The following is a 21403-nucleotide window of genomic DNA, read 5'->3' as shown; positions in this document are numbered from 1 at the left end:
AGTAAACCTGTTGCCTTAAAATTATTAAGTAAATAAACTTCAGAAATGTGGAATTGTCAAGTTCACATAACTTAATTTTTTCAATTAAGCATTGAGTTTATTTACTTAATAATTTTAAGGCAACAGGTTTACACATTTTTTTTTTTAGTAAGTGAACTGAACACTTTCTACATAATCTATTGTACCTAAGGAACAAATGTGGCCGTGGAGTCATGCTGGTCACAAAAACAAACACAGAATCAGTCACAGGAACTCATTGTTGGATTACTTCCTGAACTACCCAACCCATTTCCACTAATATACTTGATATGTATACACCAGTTTACAGTGTTGTCATCCAGAGTAAATGAAGAGTGCATGATTATGATGTTGTTAAAAAACTGGAAATCTTTATTAGAAAATGAGAATATCACTACAAATTTGAAACAAAACAAAAATTTCAATATCACCATATGTTATACAAGCTTGTTGATAAACAAATGAACAATAATAATATAACAATTTAATGGCAGCTTCCCGTTGTGACAACATGCCCCATTGTATTTTTATATTGTAGTTTATTTGTACTTATTTGTGATTATATGACTAAATGAATAAATGATGTAAATTGAATAATAATAATAATGATAATATGAATAAATGATAAATAATGACAACTAAATGATCAATGATTATAAATGATTATGAAATTAAATATAAAACAAAGTGTTAGGGAATTTACAGTTAAAGACTAGAACCAGATATGATTAATGAAGACCAGGAGTTAGAAGTGCAGTCAATATAAGACAAGATCAGAATTATAATAAATTGAAGAATTTCTTTTTTTACTGAAGATAGTTTGCAGTTTCATCAGGCAGAAATCAGCTTCAAGACTCACAAGGTGTTCGTAGGCCGTTCCAGAACACACTCCTTCAAAAGAAAAGAAAACAACACCAATGTAATGCTTGCTTTCTTAAAGTAAAACACAGGATGATATTGAAAACCCTTCGATCCTTCAGAGAAACGCTGAAATGAAGCAGGACTCATTTCAACTACTTCAGTGCTCTGAAAATGTACGTTTTTTTTTATAAATAATTTTCATTTAGCTAAAACTATGTTTACATTTTAGTAACATATGCTTTTATTCATTGGTTATATATTTAATTTATAATAATTTAATTTAAAAATAGAGATTAGTTCATTTTTAGAACCGTGTGTGCGCGCAAAATAGCTTGCAAATTATATTAAATTATTTATTTATTTATTTCATTTTGAAATATACACGTTTAGGTGTACAGGATAGATTATGAGGTACAACAATCATCGTGGCTGTGGAAAGTAGAAAATGTAAAAAAAAAAAAAAAAAATTCTATTTAAAGCCCGCATGGACAAAAATGCTGATTGAATCTTTTCATATAAATGAGATTTAAGACGATAAATACAGTTTTTTCATCAATCTAAAGTTTTTGAACAGACATTGTTTAATAACAATTATACTTTAGGTCGCCGTTAAACAAAATCTTCTAAAAGATAAATAGAGGATGTATGTATTCAAACTTTTAAAGATTTAATTGAATCAATCTTTCATTTTAAAAGATCATATTTAAACTTTTACGATTATGCCCTATGTGGAGATTTTCACAGATACAACTTAAAGCTACACTGTGTAATTTTTTTAGTTGATTCTTAGCAAAAAAACACTTAGTTCTTTCAAAAATATATGTGCTCATTAATGTATATTTACTTCTTTCAAGTAATAAAGTATTCTCGTAAGTTTATAATCTGCCATTGAAAGTACATACGGGTGAGGGGTTCGAATGCCGGTCGCCATGTTGCCCCTCCATCTTGAAACTACATTAGCCAAAGAGGGACATACCTGTAAATTCAAGCTTCGCCTTTCGCGCTTTACACTCAGTGACACAGAGACGAATGCGAGGGGGAGATTACTCGCGACTGCCGGCAGATTTGAAAGATTGCTGATGGAGGATCACGCCTGTTCTCGAGGACATGTAACAGAGTCGCCAAGGAAGAGAAAGAGAGAATTAAAACGTCAACACGACAGGCAAATCAGCAAGACCAAAGTCAATACTGGAGTAACTTTTCCCAGATGGAAAGAGCTCATGAGGAGCAAAGATTTTAAAACGGACGCCGAGGTTGCCTGCTTTCTTCTCGACAGGTAATCCAGCCTATTTGTGTAAATTCAAAGTTTTATAGTTGCTTGTCTAACCATAGCATGGTTGTGCATAACGCCAGAACGACCTCTAGTATAACTTGCGTTACTTTTCCTCACGTCAATGGTGAAAAAGTATTGTTTACCTTGTAACATAAATCTGTGCTGCGACGGATCACAGGTGAGAGTTTTAATGGCGCAATTGGATGAAGTCGAACTGGAAGCCATGTTAATCTTGGAATAATACGGCCACCGTAGGAGTTAAAACACCCTCGAAATTGAAAGGAACAGAAACTAATATTCACTGGGTAGTCATATACAATTTCACCGCTAGATGGGGGAAAATATCACACAGTGTAGCTTTAAAGAATGATTGAACATTTCACATGTGTGAGATGACTGCGCTCTCCGTCACAGCATCCGTATGTGTGCGTGTAACAGTTTATAAAGTTAGTTACTCAAGTCCATGAAAAATGATGAGTTAGACGAAGCGTCCAGAGTATGCTGCTTTATTGATCTCTTCGGTATGCATTCACACGGCTTTCACTGTGGCAGTGAACATAAATACTTGGTTCATTTCCACTGAATATAACCATAGACTGTAAAAGAATATAACACAGAAATTCCTACACAGAGCCACACACACGACCATGCGTGTTCCGGACTACAACACCCATAATCCCCTCCCGAATGAACTACAATTTCACGTCCTTACGAAATTAAAGGAACAGCTTCCTATTTCCCCCTTTTCTCCCATAACGCTTTTATTATTTTTTACATACCCCTGATAAATAAAAAATATAATTTAAGTTCAAGTCAAGTTTTTCCACAGACTAACGATGTAGAATATTGTTTTTATTAAGACTTTTAGTCCATGAAAAAAACAAACCCAGCAATGTGTTCCATGCGTTGTGGAATGCGTAGGATGGGGGAGTCGAGTATATCACACACACACACACACACACACACACACACACACACACACACACACACACACACACACACACACACACACACACACACACACACACACACACACACACACACACACACACACACACACACACTTCAGTAAGACACTGTGGGACTGTTTTGTTTATGACAACTTTTAAACTCATTCATAAATTGATGTGTTATGAGCTTCTTCAACTCTATAAAAAATGTAAGATGATTTTATTTATTTTTTGTTTATCTCATCTTCATTTATATAATGCTTTTAATATTGTAATTAAATAATCTAAACTAAAATACGCAGCTTAGTAGATTTTATATGATATATTTTATAAACATTTCATATATATATTTATATACTTTTTTAAAAAGAACAGAATGTTTTTCAACTTTAGTTAGTGTGATATATAAAACAGGACAACTCTCACTTTCACTGTTACCTCAGGAATGGGGAGGAGGGGGATCATGTCAGAGGGCGCGCGCACAGACACACACACACACACACACACACAGACACAGACACAGACACAGACACAGACACACACACACACACACACACACACACACACACACACACACACACACACACACACACACACACACACACACACACACAGAGAGACATTCAGGAAAAACAGTGTTTTTGTATTACAACTTTATTGAATTTAATTTAATTTTAAAAAACATTTAAAAAAAGATATCTTTTAAACTTTGAAATAATTTCAGCACCTGATATCTTGATCACTGAAGTCAGAGGCCGACAGATGGAGCTGTAAACCCATTTCATACATGGTAGGACCTACTTCAACTCTCTAGAATAATATAAGATGATTTTTATTCTTTTGTTTATCTAAAGCTGTATTAATTGGTTTCAGTAGTTTATTTTATTTTATACACTTTTAAAGAACAGAATGTTTTTCAACTTTAGTTTAATTTGCAAGATATTTATTTTAAAGGATAGAATGTTTTGTATGACGTTGTTTCATCACACTGTAACGACAATGACTATGACATGCGGTCACATGCTGTTCAAATTAGTAGATCCTGATCTCCAAACACATCCTTCGTTGTCTCCTTAGACAACGAGTTTGTTCATGGCGCCTCTAAGTCTGCCTGAACGGTCAAAATGGCATCTTTGTGGCTCCCCAGAGGGACATTTGAGTCACATAGGAAACCCTGTTTTGGAGAATCCCCTCTAAAACCCCCATTTGAGCATGGACTCCCTGTGACTTTACAGCCTCGTGACATTCCAGATACTCCACACGTACACACACACACACACACACACGCACACGCACACGCACACACACGCACACGCACACACACGCACACGCACACACACACACACACACACACACACACACACACACACACACACACACACACACACACACACGCACCACTCTGAGTGCGCTGGAGAGACATTCAGGAAAAACAGTGTTTTTGTATTACAACTTTATTGAACTTAATTTAATTTTAAAAAACATTTTTAAAAAGATATCTTTTAAACTTTGAAATAATTTCAGCACCTGATATCTTGATCACTGAAGTCAGAGGCCGACAGATGGAGCTGTAAACCCATTTCATACATGGTAGGACCTACTTCAACTCTCTAGAATAATATAAGATGATTTTTATTCTTTTGTTTATCTAAAGCTGTATTAATTGGTTTCAGTAGTTTATTTTATTTTATACACTTTTAAAGAACAGAATGTTTTTCAACTTTAGTTTAATTTGCAAGATATTTATTTTAAAGGATAGAATGTTTTGTATGACGTTGTTTCATCACACTGCTCAGAAATGCGAAGGGGGGGGAGGGAGCGTGATGCCGGGGTGACACACCATATAACCAGACACACACCCATATAACCCGAACCTGACACCGGCTTCAAACATCAAAACTACATGATTGACGGCTAGCAGGGTTAAAAAGATCAAACATCTGTCAAAACCACATGATCTAGGGCTAGCAGGTAGGGCTGGGTATTGACACAAATTTCACAATTCGATTCGATTTCGATTCAATATTGATTATTTTGGATATCTGGTACAATACATTGCAAATTTTCTCAAGGAAAACAAATCTCTCAACTATTCAGAGCCGATCAGCCCTATACGCACACTACGCAAGGTGCGTAGGGCCCCGCAAATTACTCAAGGCCCCGCCTCCCCCTCGTGTCAAAGCGCGTCAATCAATGTTTACAATATCGATGACAAAATGAAGCGGAACTATCCTTCTGAGAAAAAAACACCATGAGAGTTAATTGCGGCAACAGTTATCAGGTAGACTTGTGTTCTCTCCTCTCAAAGTTTGATGTCAGCAAAGACCAGTAGGCTAAAGTTAAGTTGATGTGAGTTGATTTATTATGCTTAATAAACGACAAAGGACAACGGTGTTTGTTTATAAACTGCAGCTCGGAAAAGATAACCGCGTCACGCGTTCATATGCGCGTGCATGAAATGAAACGTGTACTTTCCAGCAGAAACATCTGTCGGGATTATAGTTTTAAAACAAGACGATGATTATCTAGTCGCTCAGTCAAGGTTTAGTTACAACTCTGCACTAATGCAATAATGAAAGCCATGTATTGACATTGACTATTGATAGGCTCCATTGAATTTAAAATGTTGATTGGCTGGAGATTCTGGTCAATATGGATGCACATCCCTCAGTAAATAATAACCATCAAGTATCAATAATTACTTTTATCATTTAAAACACAGTGACATGCTATGGCGCCATTTTAGCTTTTATTCATTGACAGGATATGCATTTTTGATATCAATAATTCAATTTGTACTATTTAAAATGTGAATTCTTGATATTAAGAATGAACTTTTTACTAGTAACAATGTCTTCTGATATCAGGAATTACATTTTCACTAGAACTAGTTAAAGGAGGGATTGTAGTGGGAACACTGGGGTGTCAGGTGTGACTGTGTGGCAATGGCAAATGGTTCATGGCTCATGGGTCAGGTATGAGGGCCCCTAAACAGAATTTTGCTTAGGGCCCCAGGGAGGTAAGGATCGGCTCTGCAACTATTATTGTAAACTATGGGAGTCAGTTGTAGCCTATAGGCTTCATTAGCCTACTATAATATATATAATATAAAGGTAAAAATTAACTGATTTGTATACAAACACTTAAAATACACATTTATTTATTTTTATAATAATAAAGTTATATAAAATGCTATAAAAATTTAAATGGTGGCGGTCATAAAAAAACTTTCCAGATTTATTCAAACATGCATTACATATTGAAGAATATTGCAAATTATAATGAATATGTAATATGGTGCATAATTTAAAAAAATTATCCTCTCTAGAGTTAATTTTTCTAGCTGACTGACGAGTTTATGGTCACTGGATATGGTTTTTCTGAGGTAAATGTGACGTTACATGTCATTGTTTACTGACGTCTTTCCACAGTTGAAACACTGATTGGGCGACTCCATGTCACATGATACGGACTTCGATAAGTTGTACTCTATCTTTTAACACACTTTCAGACGCTCATTCATGTTTATTTCGCTGTAACTGGTGTTATTAATGCGGAAGAGAAGATCATGTGCTTCTCTAGAGCTGAGCCAGAGCGACAAAACGGTATATGTTTTTGAATTTCATAAGAAAATGGCCATAATTTGAAATCTGAGACTTCGTTTCATACAAGCGGCAACATTCTAATCTGAAAAATGAAGCCTACCCGGAAGTGCGAAAAACTGCAATACATCAAAAATCCGCTAGAGGGAGGTCCCAAAAGGGAGCAAATGTCCATAGACCCCATGTTAAAATGTCCGTTTTCACAGCATAAATTCATGTTTTTACAGGTTGGTCCCATGGACTTTTATTGTATTTTTCGATAGGTTCCGAGTGCCTGACAACTGTGAGGGGGGTGAATTTTTTTCTAACTCGTTAGTTTAGATCGTATTTAGATATAAAATTTATGACAAATAAGGGCGTGGTTAACTTTGATTGACAGCTGATAACGAGCATAGGCTGCGCCAAGGAGAATGACAACATAAGAAGCGCCATTTTTTAACACAGTTGAAATATAATACTACTGTTTTTGAATCATTAAATGTAGTTTTAAGAGTTTTTCAGGCGAGAATGTAGTTGTTTAAAGCTCAAATCTGTGGTTTATTTATAAAGATTTATGAAAATTTTATCCAGGTTGTGAGATCCAGCGATGACCGGGCGCTCATGTACCCCGCCTGGAACCGCCTTTCCTCGGCTAGTCGTTCTGACGTTTGCCACTGACTCTGGCGTCTCTGTAGTGGTTAAACAGGAGATATACACTCACCTAAAGGATTATTAGGAACACCTGTTCAATTTCTCATTAATGCAATTATCTAATCAACCAATCACATGTCAGTTGCTTCAATGCATTTAGGGGTGTGGTCCTGGTCAAGACAATCTCCTGAATTCCAAACTGAATGTCAGAATGGGAAAGAAAGGTGATTTAAGCAATTTTGAGCGTGGCATGTTTGTTGGTGCCAGACGGGCCGGTCTGAGTATTTCACAATCTGCTCAGTTACTGGGATTTTCACGCACAACCATTTCTAGGGTTTACAAAGAATGGTGTGAAAAGGGAAAAACATCCAGTATGCGGCAGTCCTGTGGGCAAAAATGCCTTGTTGATGCTAGAGGTCAGAGGAGAATGGGCCGACTGATTCAAGCTGATAGAAGAGCAACTTTGACTGAAATAACCACTTGTTACAACCGAGGTATGCAGCAAAGCATTTGTGAAGCCACAACACGCACAACCTTGAGGCGGATGGGCTACAACAGCAGAAGACCCCACCGGGTACCACTCATCTCCACTACAAATAGGAAAAAGAGGCTACAATTTGCACGAGCTCACCAAAATTGGACAGTTGAAGACTGGAAAAATGTTGCCTGGTCTGATGAGTCTTGATTTCTGTTGAGACATTCAGATGGTAGAGTCAGAATTTGGCGTAAACAGAATGAGAACATGGATCCATCATGCCTTGTTACCACTGTGCAGGCTGGTGGTGGTGGTGTAATGGTGTGGGGGATGTTTTCTTGGCACACTTTAGGCCCCTTAGTGCCAATTGGGCATCGTTTAAATGCCACGGCCTACCTGAGCATTGTTTCTGACCATGTCCATCCCTTTATGACCACCATGTACCCATCCTCTGATGGCTACTTCCAGCAGGATAATGCACCATGTCACAAAGCATTTCAAATTGGTTTCTTGAACATGACAATGAGTTCACTGTACTAAAATGGCCCCCACAGTCACCAGGGGCCTCATTTATAAAACTTTGCGTCGGATTTGCGTCAGAAGTGGCGTACGGATGAAACATAGGATGTGCGTACGCACAGAAATATTCGGATTTATAAAACCGTGCGCACGCACATCCTACGCAGTTTTCCCTTAATAAATCACAATCAATTATCAATAATCAATTATTAAATAAATCACAAATCACAATCGATTGCGAAATCATGGCAAACACAGAGAGGAAAACCAAGAAACATAACTTCACTCAATGTGAAGTAGAAATTATCGTTGGCGAGGTGGAAAAGAGGAGTAAAATGTTGTTTGGGGGGCACAGTGTGGGCATTACTAATGCCAAAAAGGCACTTGAGTGGCAAAAGGTTGCAGACGCCGTTAATGCTGTAGCCTCACAACCTCGGGCCGTGGCCAAAATAAAAAAATAAATGGTCGGACATCAAAGTCGATGCAAAAAAGCATCTAGCCCTCCATCGCCAGAGTGTGTCTGCCACGGGTGGGGGAAAGGGGACACCGGAGCTGACCCCTCTTAACTCATAACATGCCAATGTTATTGCAGAACATATTTCACTTTTCTTTTTGCAAATATGTGTTAATATGCATTTTCTGTTTAATCTTCATTTGATTTTTTTTTGTTTTACACTGCAGATCGATCAAACGGGTGTTCGTGTAGGCTGTAAGACTTGCTTTGTGAAGTCTTCATGTTATTTATGAGAGGCAGTATTGTCATTTTTTTACACAACGGTCTAAAGTTTAACACACTTTCACGTGTTTCTTCCCTCTGCCGACGGTGTCGCCATTTCTCATTTCACTCGTTTTTGTGCGTACGCCTGGGTCAGAGCTTGCGTGAAGGACCGCACATTTTCCCGTCAAGTTTGCTTTTTATAAATCCCAATTATTGCGTAGAGAGTGGCGTACGCCTTCTTTTGTGCATACGCAACGTTTAGAAATGAGGCCCCAGATCTCAACCCAATAGAGCATCTTTGGGATGTGGTGGAACGGGAGCTTCGTGCCCTGGATGTGCATCCTACAAATCTCCATCAACTGCAAGATGCTATCCTATCAATATGGGCCAACATTTCTAAAGAATGCTTTCAGCACCTTGTTGAATCAATGCCACGTATAATTAAGGCAGTTCTGAAGGCGAAAGGGGGTCAAACACAGTATTAGTATGGTGTTCCTAATAATCCTTTAGGTCAGTGTAATTCGTCTTGTGTATATCTAACGGGCGATTTTTGGTCTCATGAATCTATAATTTGATCCCTGGCCAATCGTTTTGGCTGAGGCGAAGTCTCATTACTTTATAAGCTATTTAACTTTACCGTTGTATGGTTAGACTAGAGCGCTGACTTTGTATGTTTGACTGAATTGTTTGCTTTATTTGTATAGCTTCTTGTACCTTTTACTTATACTTTTATAATAGCTAATATTGATAAAACTGAAATTTAACAAAAAAAGACTGGGTTGAGTTTTGTCATTTTAAATTTTAATACAACGAAGATGATCTGTAATGTTGTTTACTGCAACATCTGTTGTTTAGTACAAATGCACATATTGCCTGGACCATATTAAAATGTTTAATATTTTTATATTATATTTAAACGAAAAGAGGCAGGTTTGTGTTTTATATTTCGTTTTGTTATAAATAGGCAAACGTTATATGCAGTGAATATAATCAATACGCGTTGCCTGAGCCACATTTGTGTGGCTATAATGTTTAAGATTTCTTTAAATGAAAACGAAAAGAGGCAGTGTGGTGTTTTCTAACATATTTCGTTGCCTAAAATATACAGAGATAACCGGAGTAGCAGAGCGAGCTGAGTGACGCGCGCTGCGTCCTTTACCCATATATGGATTGGCCAGAAGGTGGGCGGGGTTAGGATTTCCCAAGATGGCGCCGCCCATACCCCCCATAAACGGCTTCAAAACCGTTCTTCAGAAAGTCTATGGGTGACGTCACAGACGTCCATATTTTTTACAGTCTATGGTTTCATATCAATAATAACAAAGCACAAAGATTATTGCGATTTATTGGATGGGATGCGCTACATGTTACATTCATTCATCAACTGAACACAGGATGACTAATCGATTCTTGGGATTTAAGAATCGATTAAAATCGAGAAATCTATATTTTTTACCCAGCCCTACTAGCAGGGTCAATAGGTCAAAAGCTTCTGTCAAAACCACATGATCGATGGGGAGGAAGGGCAAAGGTTAATCCCTGACCCCTATACCGGAAGTTCAACCTGTCAAAAGGTCAAAGTCATTAATCATTTTGACATTTGCGTATCATAATTACTACTGCGGTGATCTGGTTTCTCCACTGTATGGATCTTCATGTGTAGCTTCAGCTGACCTTTAATGGAGAAACTCTTTCCACACCAATCACACGTGTGCGGCTTCTCTCTGTTGTGGATCCTCTCGTGTGTTCTCAGATGTTCTGACCGATTGAACCTCTTGTCACAGTGTGAACACTTGTAAGGTTTTTCTCCTGTGTGAATTCTCTGGTGCAGTTTTAAACAGTTCGCTGTAATAAAAGTCTTCTCACACTCAAAGCACATGTACTCTCTTACATCAGTATGAATTTTCTGATGTCTTTGTAAATATAGCAGGAGTGAAAAACTCTTTCCACACACAGAACATGAATGCGGCTTCTCCTTCATATGAACTGTCAGGTGTGTCTTCAGGGCTGCTGCACAGAGAAATGTTTTGCCGCATTGATCACACGAGAACGGCTTCTCTCCGGTGTGGATCCTCATGTGAAGATTAAGATTACTTTTGTGTGTGAAACTCTTCCCGCACTGATCACACGCGAACGGCTTCTCTCTGGTGTGAACTCTCATGTGCATATCAAGATTGTGTTTGTTTATGAAACTCTTCCCACACTGATCACACGAGAACGGCTTCTCTCCGGTGTGGATCCTCATGTGAGCATTAAGATTACTTTTGTGTGTGAAACTCTTCCCGCACTGATCACACGCGAACGGCTTCTCTCCGGTGTGAACTCTCATGTGAATATCAAGACTGGATTTGTATATGAAACTCTTCCCACACTGAGTGCATGTGAACGGCTTCTCTCCGGTGTGAATTCTCAGGTGTTGATCGAAACCATGTTTGTGGGAGAATCTCTTCCCACACTGATCACACGTGAATGGCTTCTCTCCGGTGTGGATCCTCATGTGAATATCAAGATTGGGTTTGTTTATGAAACTCTTCCCACACTGAGTGCATGTGAATGGCTTCTCTCCGGTGTGAATTCTCATGTGAATATCAAGATTGGGTTTGTATATGAAACTCTTCCCACACTGAGTGCATGTGAACGGCTTCTCTCCGGTGTGGATCCTCATGTGAACATTAAGATTACTTTTGTGTGTGAAACTCTTCCCGCACTGATCACATGTGAACGGCTTCTCTCCGGTGTGAACTCTCATGTGAATATCAAGATCACGTGTGTTTAAGAAACTTTTTCCACACTGAGTGCAGGTGGAAGATTTCTTGGCTTTTCTTTTCTTTAAAAATGTCTTTTTAGTCTTTGAGCGACTCAGAGGTTTTTCTCCAGGTTTGACATGATGTTCCTCCTCCACTTCACTCAGTTCTTCACTCTCTTCCATCAGGTCTGACATGAAAAAAAATATCGAATTTTTATTTTCAGTACATCAAAAGGACATACAAATGATGCAAGAACAACTGCTACATAATATTATCATGAATGAGGTACACCGATCTTGAATATTTAATTTTTTTAAACATTACAGACAAATCCCATATTTCTGTAGTGAGAACTATCAATTACATTTGATCAATGAAACAATTAAAATATACAATACTTCCATATTTTCACAACAACTTTTAGATATTCAATTTATTTTATTTAAGACTTTTTAATTACTGAGGGCCGGTCACACTTGACTTTTTTGTTCCACCGACTTCCAATCATATGCATGTGAATGTGGGACACCAGAAACACAAGCCATGCTGAAAGTCTACACTGACCGTGGCTTTAACTAGTTTTAAATGAGCCATTTTTATTAGCATTATCTTTGTCCTACATGTTTCACTCAACCCTGTTACTCCTGACATGATTTTCCTGCTTTTAAAAACAGAGTAACACTCAGGAAGTGACATCATCTGGGCTCCTTCTACTGCATGATGGGAAGACAAGAAATAATCTCAATCCATTGTCTCAGTTTTTACACCAACAGTAGCATTGACTGTATTCATCAACCCTGTTACCAAAGTTATTATAAGAAGAATAATCTCAATGAATATGAGTAACTTCTATTATTTACAAGAAATGCAACCTTATCTGGAAAGTTCATTTACCGTATTTTCCGCACTATAAGGCGCACCGGATTATAAGGCGCACCTTCAATGAATGGCCTATTTTAGAACTGTTTTCATATATAGGGCGCACCGGATTATAAGGCGCATAGAATAGAAGATACTGCAGTCAAACGTTTGACTGGGTTTGCGTTATGCAGTGGTCACCAACCTTTTCAAGCCTAAGATCACATCCAAAGTCCAAATGTAAACCAAGATCTACCACTTGCAAAAAAATATGAAAAAACAAGTGGCTGAGCTGTAAAACCTTGTTTATACTCGACGCGTCCGCATGAGCGCGAAGGTAATAAACTAATATCCGTCTGCTCGGGCAGATTCGGCTCAAAGTCGTGCATCTTCGGATGCGGAGGCGCGCGCGCGGCAAAATGACGTCATTGTGACAGCGCGCGCGCCTCCGCATCCGAAGATGCACGACTTTGAGCCGAATCTGCCCGAGCAGACGGATATTAGTACATCTCATCACACCAGCACCCAGTTTGCGCGTCTAAATCAGTTGTATGGTCTGGTGTTCAGTCTAAAACAAAACAGTTGCGTCAAGTATAAATGCCTCGTCTGTTTGGGGAGGTGCGCGCGCAGTCAGCGGAGGCTCGCGCTCCGGTGCCTGGCGAAAGTATAAACAAGGTTTAAGTCAACGGTTGTTTTACAGACATTAATATAAGGCGCCAGATCCATATATAAGGCGCTCCGGATTATAAGGCGCACTGTCGTTTTTTGAAAAAATTAAAGGCTTTTAAGTGCGCCTTATAGTGCGGAAAATACGGTACTTGATATACTGTAGTTTGTTGTTTACTCTGTTAATTGCTAATATTATTATGATAACTATATTGAAAAATGTCAAAAGATATTGGCAACATTGTTGCAAATAAATTGTGAACGAGATATAAATGTGTTACATAGCTAGAATATTTAGTTTGACCTGATGTTGACAAACAGTATAAAAGTTTATAAACCTCCCATTACTGACCATTTGTTGAAAACTAACAAACAAGAACATTTTCACCCATTTTATAGTTTAACTGCATATCTAAATGTGATGAAGTGCTTGAATGTTTCTAACATGAATGTTCTTCAGCATTATGAATGAATGAGGAATAAACACCAACCTCTTTGTTCTTCAGGATCTTCAGTGTGTTTCATTCTGCAGGGTTCTGGATCACTCATGTTCTCTCTGTCCTCTTTAATAAACTTAGTCTTTGCAGATTTCAGCTCTTCCTGATGTTCTGATGCTTGTCTTCACTTGTAGCTGATGGGAATTTACAGCATTTATTGGAGAATTGCTGTGGGAGGAGCTTCACTGATGATGCATTGATGTAGGAGGAGCTTCACTGATGATGTATTTGCTATGGGAGGAGTTTCACTGATGATGTAATTGATGTGGGAGGACCTTCACTGATGATGTATTTGCTGTGTGTTAGGAGCTGATCTGCCAAAATCAAAAATATATCTGTTACTGAGTTTGTTTTTATACTTAATATCACACATACGCATGTATTTTTGTTTTTCTGTCTACTGTAGAAAATATATAAAACATAGGCAGACATCTAGAAATAAAGAAAAGAGCAAAAATAATGTAAAGTCAATTCGAAAATAAATAATGGTGAGAATAGTTGAATAGTTGCATGAACAGAAATAAATGTATATTTGTAGCCAACAAATACCCTCAGTCTGTTGACGCCAATGAAATGAGCTTTAAGTGTCAATTTACAGGAGATCTGAAGACATCAGCATAATCAATGAGGTGAAAACAGGAACTATTGATGTGAAATATAGGTATAACTAGCCATTTAATGCCCAAGTACAGCCGTTGTCACTTTAAAAGTATTCATGTGAATTAAATGAGGGACAATGGCCTCATCATCACAGTATGCTAATGCTGGGAATCGTCATTATGCAGATTGAGGACTGTTGTGTCTCTTACTCCTCTAACACACATCTGTGCCATTCGCTTCACAGGACAAACACGCTTCTTCCCACTACACACTATTGTGTGTGTCCTAACATGTTTAGTCTCATCTGACAGTTTATAGACTGAACAGAATTGTGTTGAACTTAATAGAAATATTAAAGTATCGTAATGTACGATGCACTGAGGAGAATATGTTAATGTACTTCTTCTCTTGATCACCAGCCATTTGCCTTCAGGTTTATGGTCTTTAGGTTTCAGTGCTGATAATGTTTAACAATCCCTTTCTCAGGGTATAAGAAGAAAATGAAAGTTTTTCTACACAGTATGTTGGTCCATTCTGTCGGTATATTTAAGTAATAAACAACTCTGCCTGCTTTAAAGGCTTTGAGAATCTTTCCTCTTATTAATGATAATGTTAAAAAAGCTAAAGTAATTATAACTTAAACTATTCTGGCTGAATCCTATGTTTTAGTTCCAAGAAAGACTTTTACCTTTAAAGAATAAGAAGTTAAAGATTAGCAATAATTTTAATGGAATCAGATAAATAACTCAATTCTGCTCATTCTCCTTCAACTTTTTGTTCTTTTTGCACCGTAAACCTCCAAGACTTACAGAGTGTTTTCAGCAGATCTGTTAATATTGATGAGCCTCAGACTATCAACACTCATTCAACAAGTCATTCAGGATCATCAGCATATCATCTCACTTTTTATCTGAGTGTTTGCTGTTAGAAACACATTATTTGAGTCAGGATAGATGATAAAAGACTATAAAACTGCTCTACTAAAAAAAAAGAAAATACTGTTATTTCTTACAATCATAATATGCACATGAATTGAAATACAGTTTGACTTTCTAATAACTACATTAATTGCTGTAACTAAATTAAATCAAAACGGACAATAATCATAAAACCTTTAAAAATAAACAGCAGCACAAATCAATATGTTCATTTGCAAAAAGTAGATAGGGTGTAATTAATTTCATTAATGTAAAGTAACTAAAAAATTTGACCAACTGACTTGACATTCAGTAACAGTTCTCTCTCCAAACATCGAGACAATCACACAAACGAGCACAACATCGCTCAGGTCTGAATGAACTCAGCATGTTCTCCTCATGCTCGCTGCTGCTGCACTAACGTTACATGTTTATTTCAGAAGGAAGACGCCAGAAAGTATCGCTGTGATAAATGAAAACAATACAGAAATGAGCCTGTCGCTTAATCAAACTGTATAAAGTGTGTTTGAAGCTTGTGTAAATATGAGAAATACCGCGAACTGCTCTCCTCACCTGAGAAGATTCTCCGCTGAAACTCAATGAGGAAGAGACGGCGCGAGATAGAGCTCGAGCTCCCCCTTTTCTGGAGCTCCACCTCGCTATATTTAGTGGGCGGGGCTTCGCTGCAGCGTCAAATGGGAGGAGCTAGAGCTCTAGCTCACCCTCGCTGGATCTAGTGGACAGAACATGACGCGCTATATCAAGCCTGTTAATGTTAGTGCGAGTTCAACCGTGATAAAAAGACAAGTTTGTTTTGATAGGCAAGATGCTGGCATACATCATATTGTATTTTTCTCTAATATTTGTCATGATTATGATGAATTATTTATCGTTTCTGTGACAAACGCGTAAACACTTAATAAGAACATTGCTCACACTATGTGTGTGTTTTTCTAAAAACTGTTGAAACTTTGTTTTTGTGTATTCTTTTTTTTCTTTATTACGATGAACAGTTTCGTTGTTTTCCTCACTTTTTTAAGCCACTTTGGAAAGCATCCCCTAGTCAAAAATTTCAAGTGACCGATAACATCTACATTTTTCAATTAGTCTGACGTATTATTTCTCATTGAGCCAATGTTAACAGACTATTGCAACAAGAATTTCACTTGGGCCAATTGAAAAATTTAGATGTTATCAGTCACTTGAAATTTTTGATTTGGGAGGGTTAGAAATTTTTTACAGTGAGGCAATGTGAAAGGTTACTATCTGGCACCCGTTTATATGTCCACGGCATTAACGTATGTGTTATTTGTGAATTAATCAAAATCATCTGATTAATTTATGAAATAAAAAAAAAATAAGACTAGGTTACCTATCTGCCCTTTTTGTATGTAAATGTAAAGCATAGGCTACTCCAACAGGCCAGTTGTAATTTTTTTTTGTTATATTGTAAATTGAAATGTAATATTGTTGGATAGACTCAACCTTGATAGGCTATACATTAAGCTATTTTAATGAAATGGAAACAGTCAGTACTCTAAAACCAGCCATGTGACTTCCCACACTAGAGGAAAAACAAGATAACAAATGTGCTCTGAGATTATCCTCTCCAACCAAATTTGGGAGAAGATAATTTAAAAGTCACTTGCTCCACTCTCCCACAAGTGTTGAGTTGGATTTATTTGTTTCTATTAGCCTAAATTAGCAAAATGTTCATCTAACATAAAATTAATCCTAAATCTAGATAAAATGTTATAAGATAAAAATAAATAAATAACATAAGTAGGCTATTCATGGATTTCATCCGGTCCCTTTCCACAGGATGTGGAAGATTCCGTATTAATCAAGCACAATGCAGTCTGCATTCATAATCTAGGTGCTTGATTTTATACACCTGTGGAAAGGGACCGGATGAAACCCATGAATATAACAAAGAACACAACACTTTTTTTCCACACAACATTTTTGGTATAATAAGATAAAATAATACATTTTATGAATATATTTCAAGAACACACTTCACATAACATTGTAATATTTTACAAAACTCAATCAATATTTATTTTCATAGTACCCCCACTGGTAGATTCAAGTTCAAGTTGATTTTATTTATACAGCACATTTTATAACAGCCACTGACTGACCTAAGTGCTTTACAGAACTACAAAATTAAAAGAGAATAATACTTGTATAACAGCACAACACAGATAAGTGCAGCAAAGCTAAGAGCAGCCTTAAACAGGAGTAACATTAGCAAAAACATGATCGGACTTAAAATATAAAATAATAAAACAGAAATGGCAAAAAAGTATCAGACAGACTTATCAATAATAAAACAGAAATGGCAGTGTCAGACTCCGGTAAAAAGGAAGGTTTCAGGCGTCATTTATATGTGGAAATAAATCTGATATGAATTGGATGTGCATTTTGGACCTGCCGTGTAAGCGGACAGATCGTAGGCTACATTCTGTCAATGCGAGTCGTACGTCATTAAAAATGTGTCTTTTTATAACTGTTCGCGGTACAGATATATCTATAACAAATGAAACAACTCTTGTTGACTAACAGAGTATTAATTTTGTTCATTTGTGTTAAATAAAAAGCGATCTGGCGCTGCACGCTTGCTGTTTATCCAGCACCGGCTTTGGAATGAACGATGTCCACAGAAAAGGTACAGTATGTTGCATGATTTCATGAAAGTATGATGTATTGTGACATCAGAAACAAAGAAAAACTAAATAATGATTATTGTAACGCTTGACGTAAAGCTAGTTTTCTTATGTCTCATTCAAACTACAGAAACGCGACCCGGTTTGGCAAACTTGCATAGTGTGGTTATAGCAGATAAAGGACCGCAAAGCGAATGCAGAAGTTCACCCTGTTACGACTTGATGAACCACTGATACGATTTTGGAAACATTAATTTAAGGTAAAAAATGTTCTTTAGTGTTGCTTTAAGTAAATTTAAAATTGTGGTGCTTCTAATTAAGTGACAAAAACAGTTGCAAATGTTATACAAAATAGGCCTACAAATACCATACTCATCTTTGCACCACTTTATGTTTTTACTGCCAAAGTACAGTATGTATCTAATCAATTTACTATAAATTACAGTGGAATGTTTTCCTCGACACATAAGTTCCCGAATATAATGCATGATGGGATACTCTCTCAAGTGGCCATGTGGGTATTTGGAGTGGACAAGGCAAAACTGGAGGCTGGGGTCACGGGTGTAGGCCTACGTCACGCACACACTGGTGATATCCTGTAAATGTAGGTAGTGTAAGAATGTGGTAACCACACATCCGGTTCGAAGGACTACAATGTAGGGGAGTTTGAACTAAAGTGCTGATCAGGAGATTGATCTCGTCCCAGGGTGTCAGTCAAAACACAAGTCAAAGGATTCATAACATTCTCATCTTTACTTTGTATTTGTGTGTAGTCTAAAATGAACAGATGAATAACATATTGCAATAAATAATTACAATAAATACATATATAATAGTAACATACATGTCGTTCTACACAATTCTCAGGGTTTGAAGGGCACTACCAAAGTTAACCGCTAGGCTAGATAGGAGTACATTTAAGGAGGATTGCGGCTTCTCGAACGCTGAGTCATCATCATCATATATTCAATTCAATTCATATTTATTGTATAGCGCTTTTCACAATACATAATTGTTTCAAAGCAGCTTTACAGTAAATGCATCTACATTACAATTTAGAGTGATCTATTATTATTAGAGGTGACATTGTCCAAGTTATTTATTTAAGAAATGTACATATAAAAATCACACAGTTAGCTAATAACGTATTAATTTAAACAATGCATTAATTTAAGGCAGAAACAATGAGCTCATTGAGGCAGTGAATACATATTAACAATTGATTAAGATGTATAGAAAAAATAAGCATTGAATGATGTTGATTTTGAGTTTGCTTCATCTGAAGTCTTCATAATACGGTTAGGATCCAAACTGGACCTGACATATTCTCTAGTTACCTCAGGATGGGCATCCCAAGATAAAACAGAGAAGCAAGTCAAAAATAATTAGCGTCACTGCTGTTCATAACATTAAGCAAAGATAATCATGTGCATTTGATCTGATATAACTGGAGTATAAGGTTTTGAGATGCATTATATGAATGCTTGGAGTCTGAGCCTCGAACCTCATCAGGAAGGTGTCACAGGGACACATAGGAAAATAGGTAGATCCAAAAGCAGTGCGATGGTAATGATTTATTAAAGCGCAATCCAATTCGCCGTCATCCAGGCAAGGTTCAAAATCCAATTCGCCGTCATCCAGGCAAGGTTCAAAATCCATGTAGACAAGACAAGACAAGACAAGACAAGACAAGACAAGACAAGACAAGACAAGACAAGACAAGACAAGACAAGACAAGACAAGACAAGACAAGACAAGACAAGACAAGACAAGACACAGACCTCAGATGTGTGGTGACAATATATGATGACTCCATGACAAACACTAACCAGACAGGGTATAAATACACAGAAACTAATGATGTAATGAGGAACAGCTGCGTGCAATGATGAGTGATGAGAACAGACAAAGGATTGTGGGAAATGCAGTTCCAGAAGTAAAGGTGACAGTGAGGGAAAGAGACCTCTAGTGGACACCGGGGGAAACACAAACCAGACACTGTGACAGAAGGCTATTCCAGAGTTTAGGAGCCAAATGGGAAAACTCTCTCCCTCCTTTAGTGGACTTAGATATACTATCAGAAGCCCAGGGTTTTTGTGATCTTAAAGAGCGTGATGGATTGTAGATAGAAGATTAGTTAAATATCAGGAGCTGAACCATTTAAGCCCTTATAGGTCAGTAGAAAATACTTTATAATTGATACAGAACTTAACAGGTAACCAGTGTAAAGATGACAAAATTGGTGTTGCATGATCATATTTTCTTGACCTGGAATCACCACACTTAAAGGATGTACACCCAGATTTTTTACTGTATTGCAAATAAACAAACCACAGATATGACACAAAAATATTTTGTTTAATAGCTTAACATTCTGGCTTCATGAAACATACCTCAAGCAAATCCACTTAATTTTTTTATTAATGGAATCTCTTTTTCCAGAGTAAGTAGAGGAAAAAATTATGGAAAAATTAGGAAAAAGAGGAAAAAGCCTTGCCTAGCAGGACATTTGAGGTGAGCAGCGCCTGTTTCATGACAAACTCCATCCAGAAGAGGGCGCTGTCTAATGGATTTGATGTAGAGGAGGAGACATGCTTGTTCTGTAGGATGGCTCTATAAGCTCTGTTTCAGAAAAGATCTTCTCACTGACATCTTAAGGACAGTATCTTTGCAGCCCTTCTCTTTTAGTTGAGATTGTAATATTGCTTTAAAAAATTGTCAGTTTAACCACTTTAACATCATGATAAACAGCTTCCTAAACTCAGTTGGTTCCTCCATGAGCTACAAATACTCTAATGTCTGAGTTTAGAGGAGGGTCTACATGTTCCTTTCAATGGAAACACCAGCACTTTTCTACAGACACCTGACAGGCACAAACATGCTCAAAAATATTAAAGAAAGGCACGAGATCTGAGCACTGTCCCATTATTAGCTACAGGAAGGATGATATTCCTATTCTTTAATTATCATATAATAAATAATCAGTAATATCACTAAAATAATATTTCACCAGCTATTATGCATTAAAAAAATGAACAGAGTAACTTACCGTTGGTCTGTATAACAATAATATTTCTTTGCAGTGTTGAAATTATGCTTTTATTCAAAAGAGATGCATCTGATCTCCATTCTATACTGTGTGTTTAAAATTATCTGGAAAAAATGTGCAAATTCTGCATGTGAATGTTCTTGCAGTGACTTCATGCTTAATCAGAATTTTTTTTTAAGAAATGTGGAATTGTCAAGTTCACATAACTAATTTTTTTCAATTAAGCATTGAGTTTATTTACTTAATAATTTTAAGGCAACAGGTTTACAATTTTTTTTTTTTTTGTAAGTGAACTGAACACTTTCTACATAATCTATTGTGCCTAAGGAACAAATGTGGCCACAGAGTCATGCT

At 37.1% G+C, this 21403-nt stretch overlaps 2 protein-coding genes across 5 annotated transcripts in view; both read right to left on the bottom strand.

Annotated features, from left to right (window-relative positions):
• Window positions 1-815: 815 nt before the first annotated feature.
• LOC309507904 (uncharacterized protein) overlaps window positions 816-21403 on the bottom strand; it is a 31253-nt gene continuing 10665 nt past the window's right edge. For all 3 annotated transcript variants that reach the window (XM_082182343.1, XM_082182342.1, XM_082182344.1), the window contains one exon: window positions 816-909. The gene's annotated coding sequence lies outside the window, so the exon portion shown is untranslated. The remainder of the gene's footprint in view (window positions 910-21403) is intronic.
• The window catches only part of LOC309507917 (uncharacterized protein), an 87619-nt gene continuing 70599 nt past the window's right edge, over window positions 4384-21403 (bottom strand). Inside the window, exons 4-6 of one of the 2 annotated variants that reach the window (XM_082182373.1) lie at window positions 13809-14128; window positions 10721-11980; window positions 4384-8022 (exon numbers count right to left, since the gene is read on the bottom strand). In XM_082182373.1, the coding sequence (XP_082038499.1) occupies window positions 7925-8022; window positions 10721-11980; window positions 13809-13866 (1416 nt within the window). In that variant the 5' untranslated portion in view covers window positions 13867-14128 and the 3' untranslated portion in view covers window positions 4384-7924. Of the gene's footprint in view, window positions 8023-10720; window positions 11981-13808; window positions 14129-17264; window positions 18775-21403 lie in introns of those variants that run through there. The other variant, XR_014209295.1, reaches the window with a different exon arrangement.

This window comes from Leuciscus leuciscus (genome assembly GCF_965113295.1).
Source record: "Leuciscus leuciscus genome assembly, chromosome: 10".
Lineage (NCBI taxonomy): Eukaryota > Metazoa > Chordata > Actinopteri > Cypriniformes > Leuciscidae > Leuciscus > Leuciscus leuciscus.
This window is presented reverse-complemented; position numbering and strand designations above follow the sequence as displayed.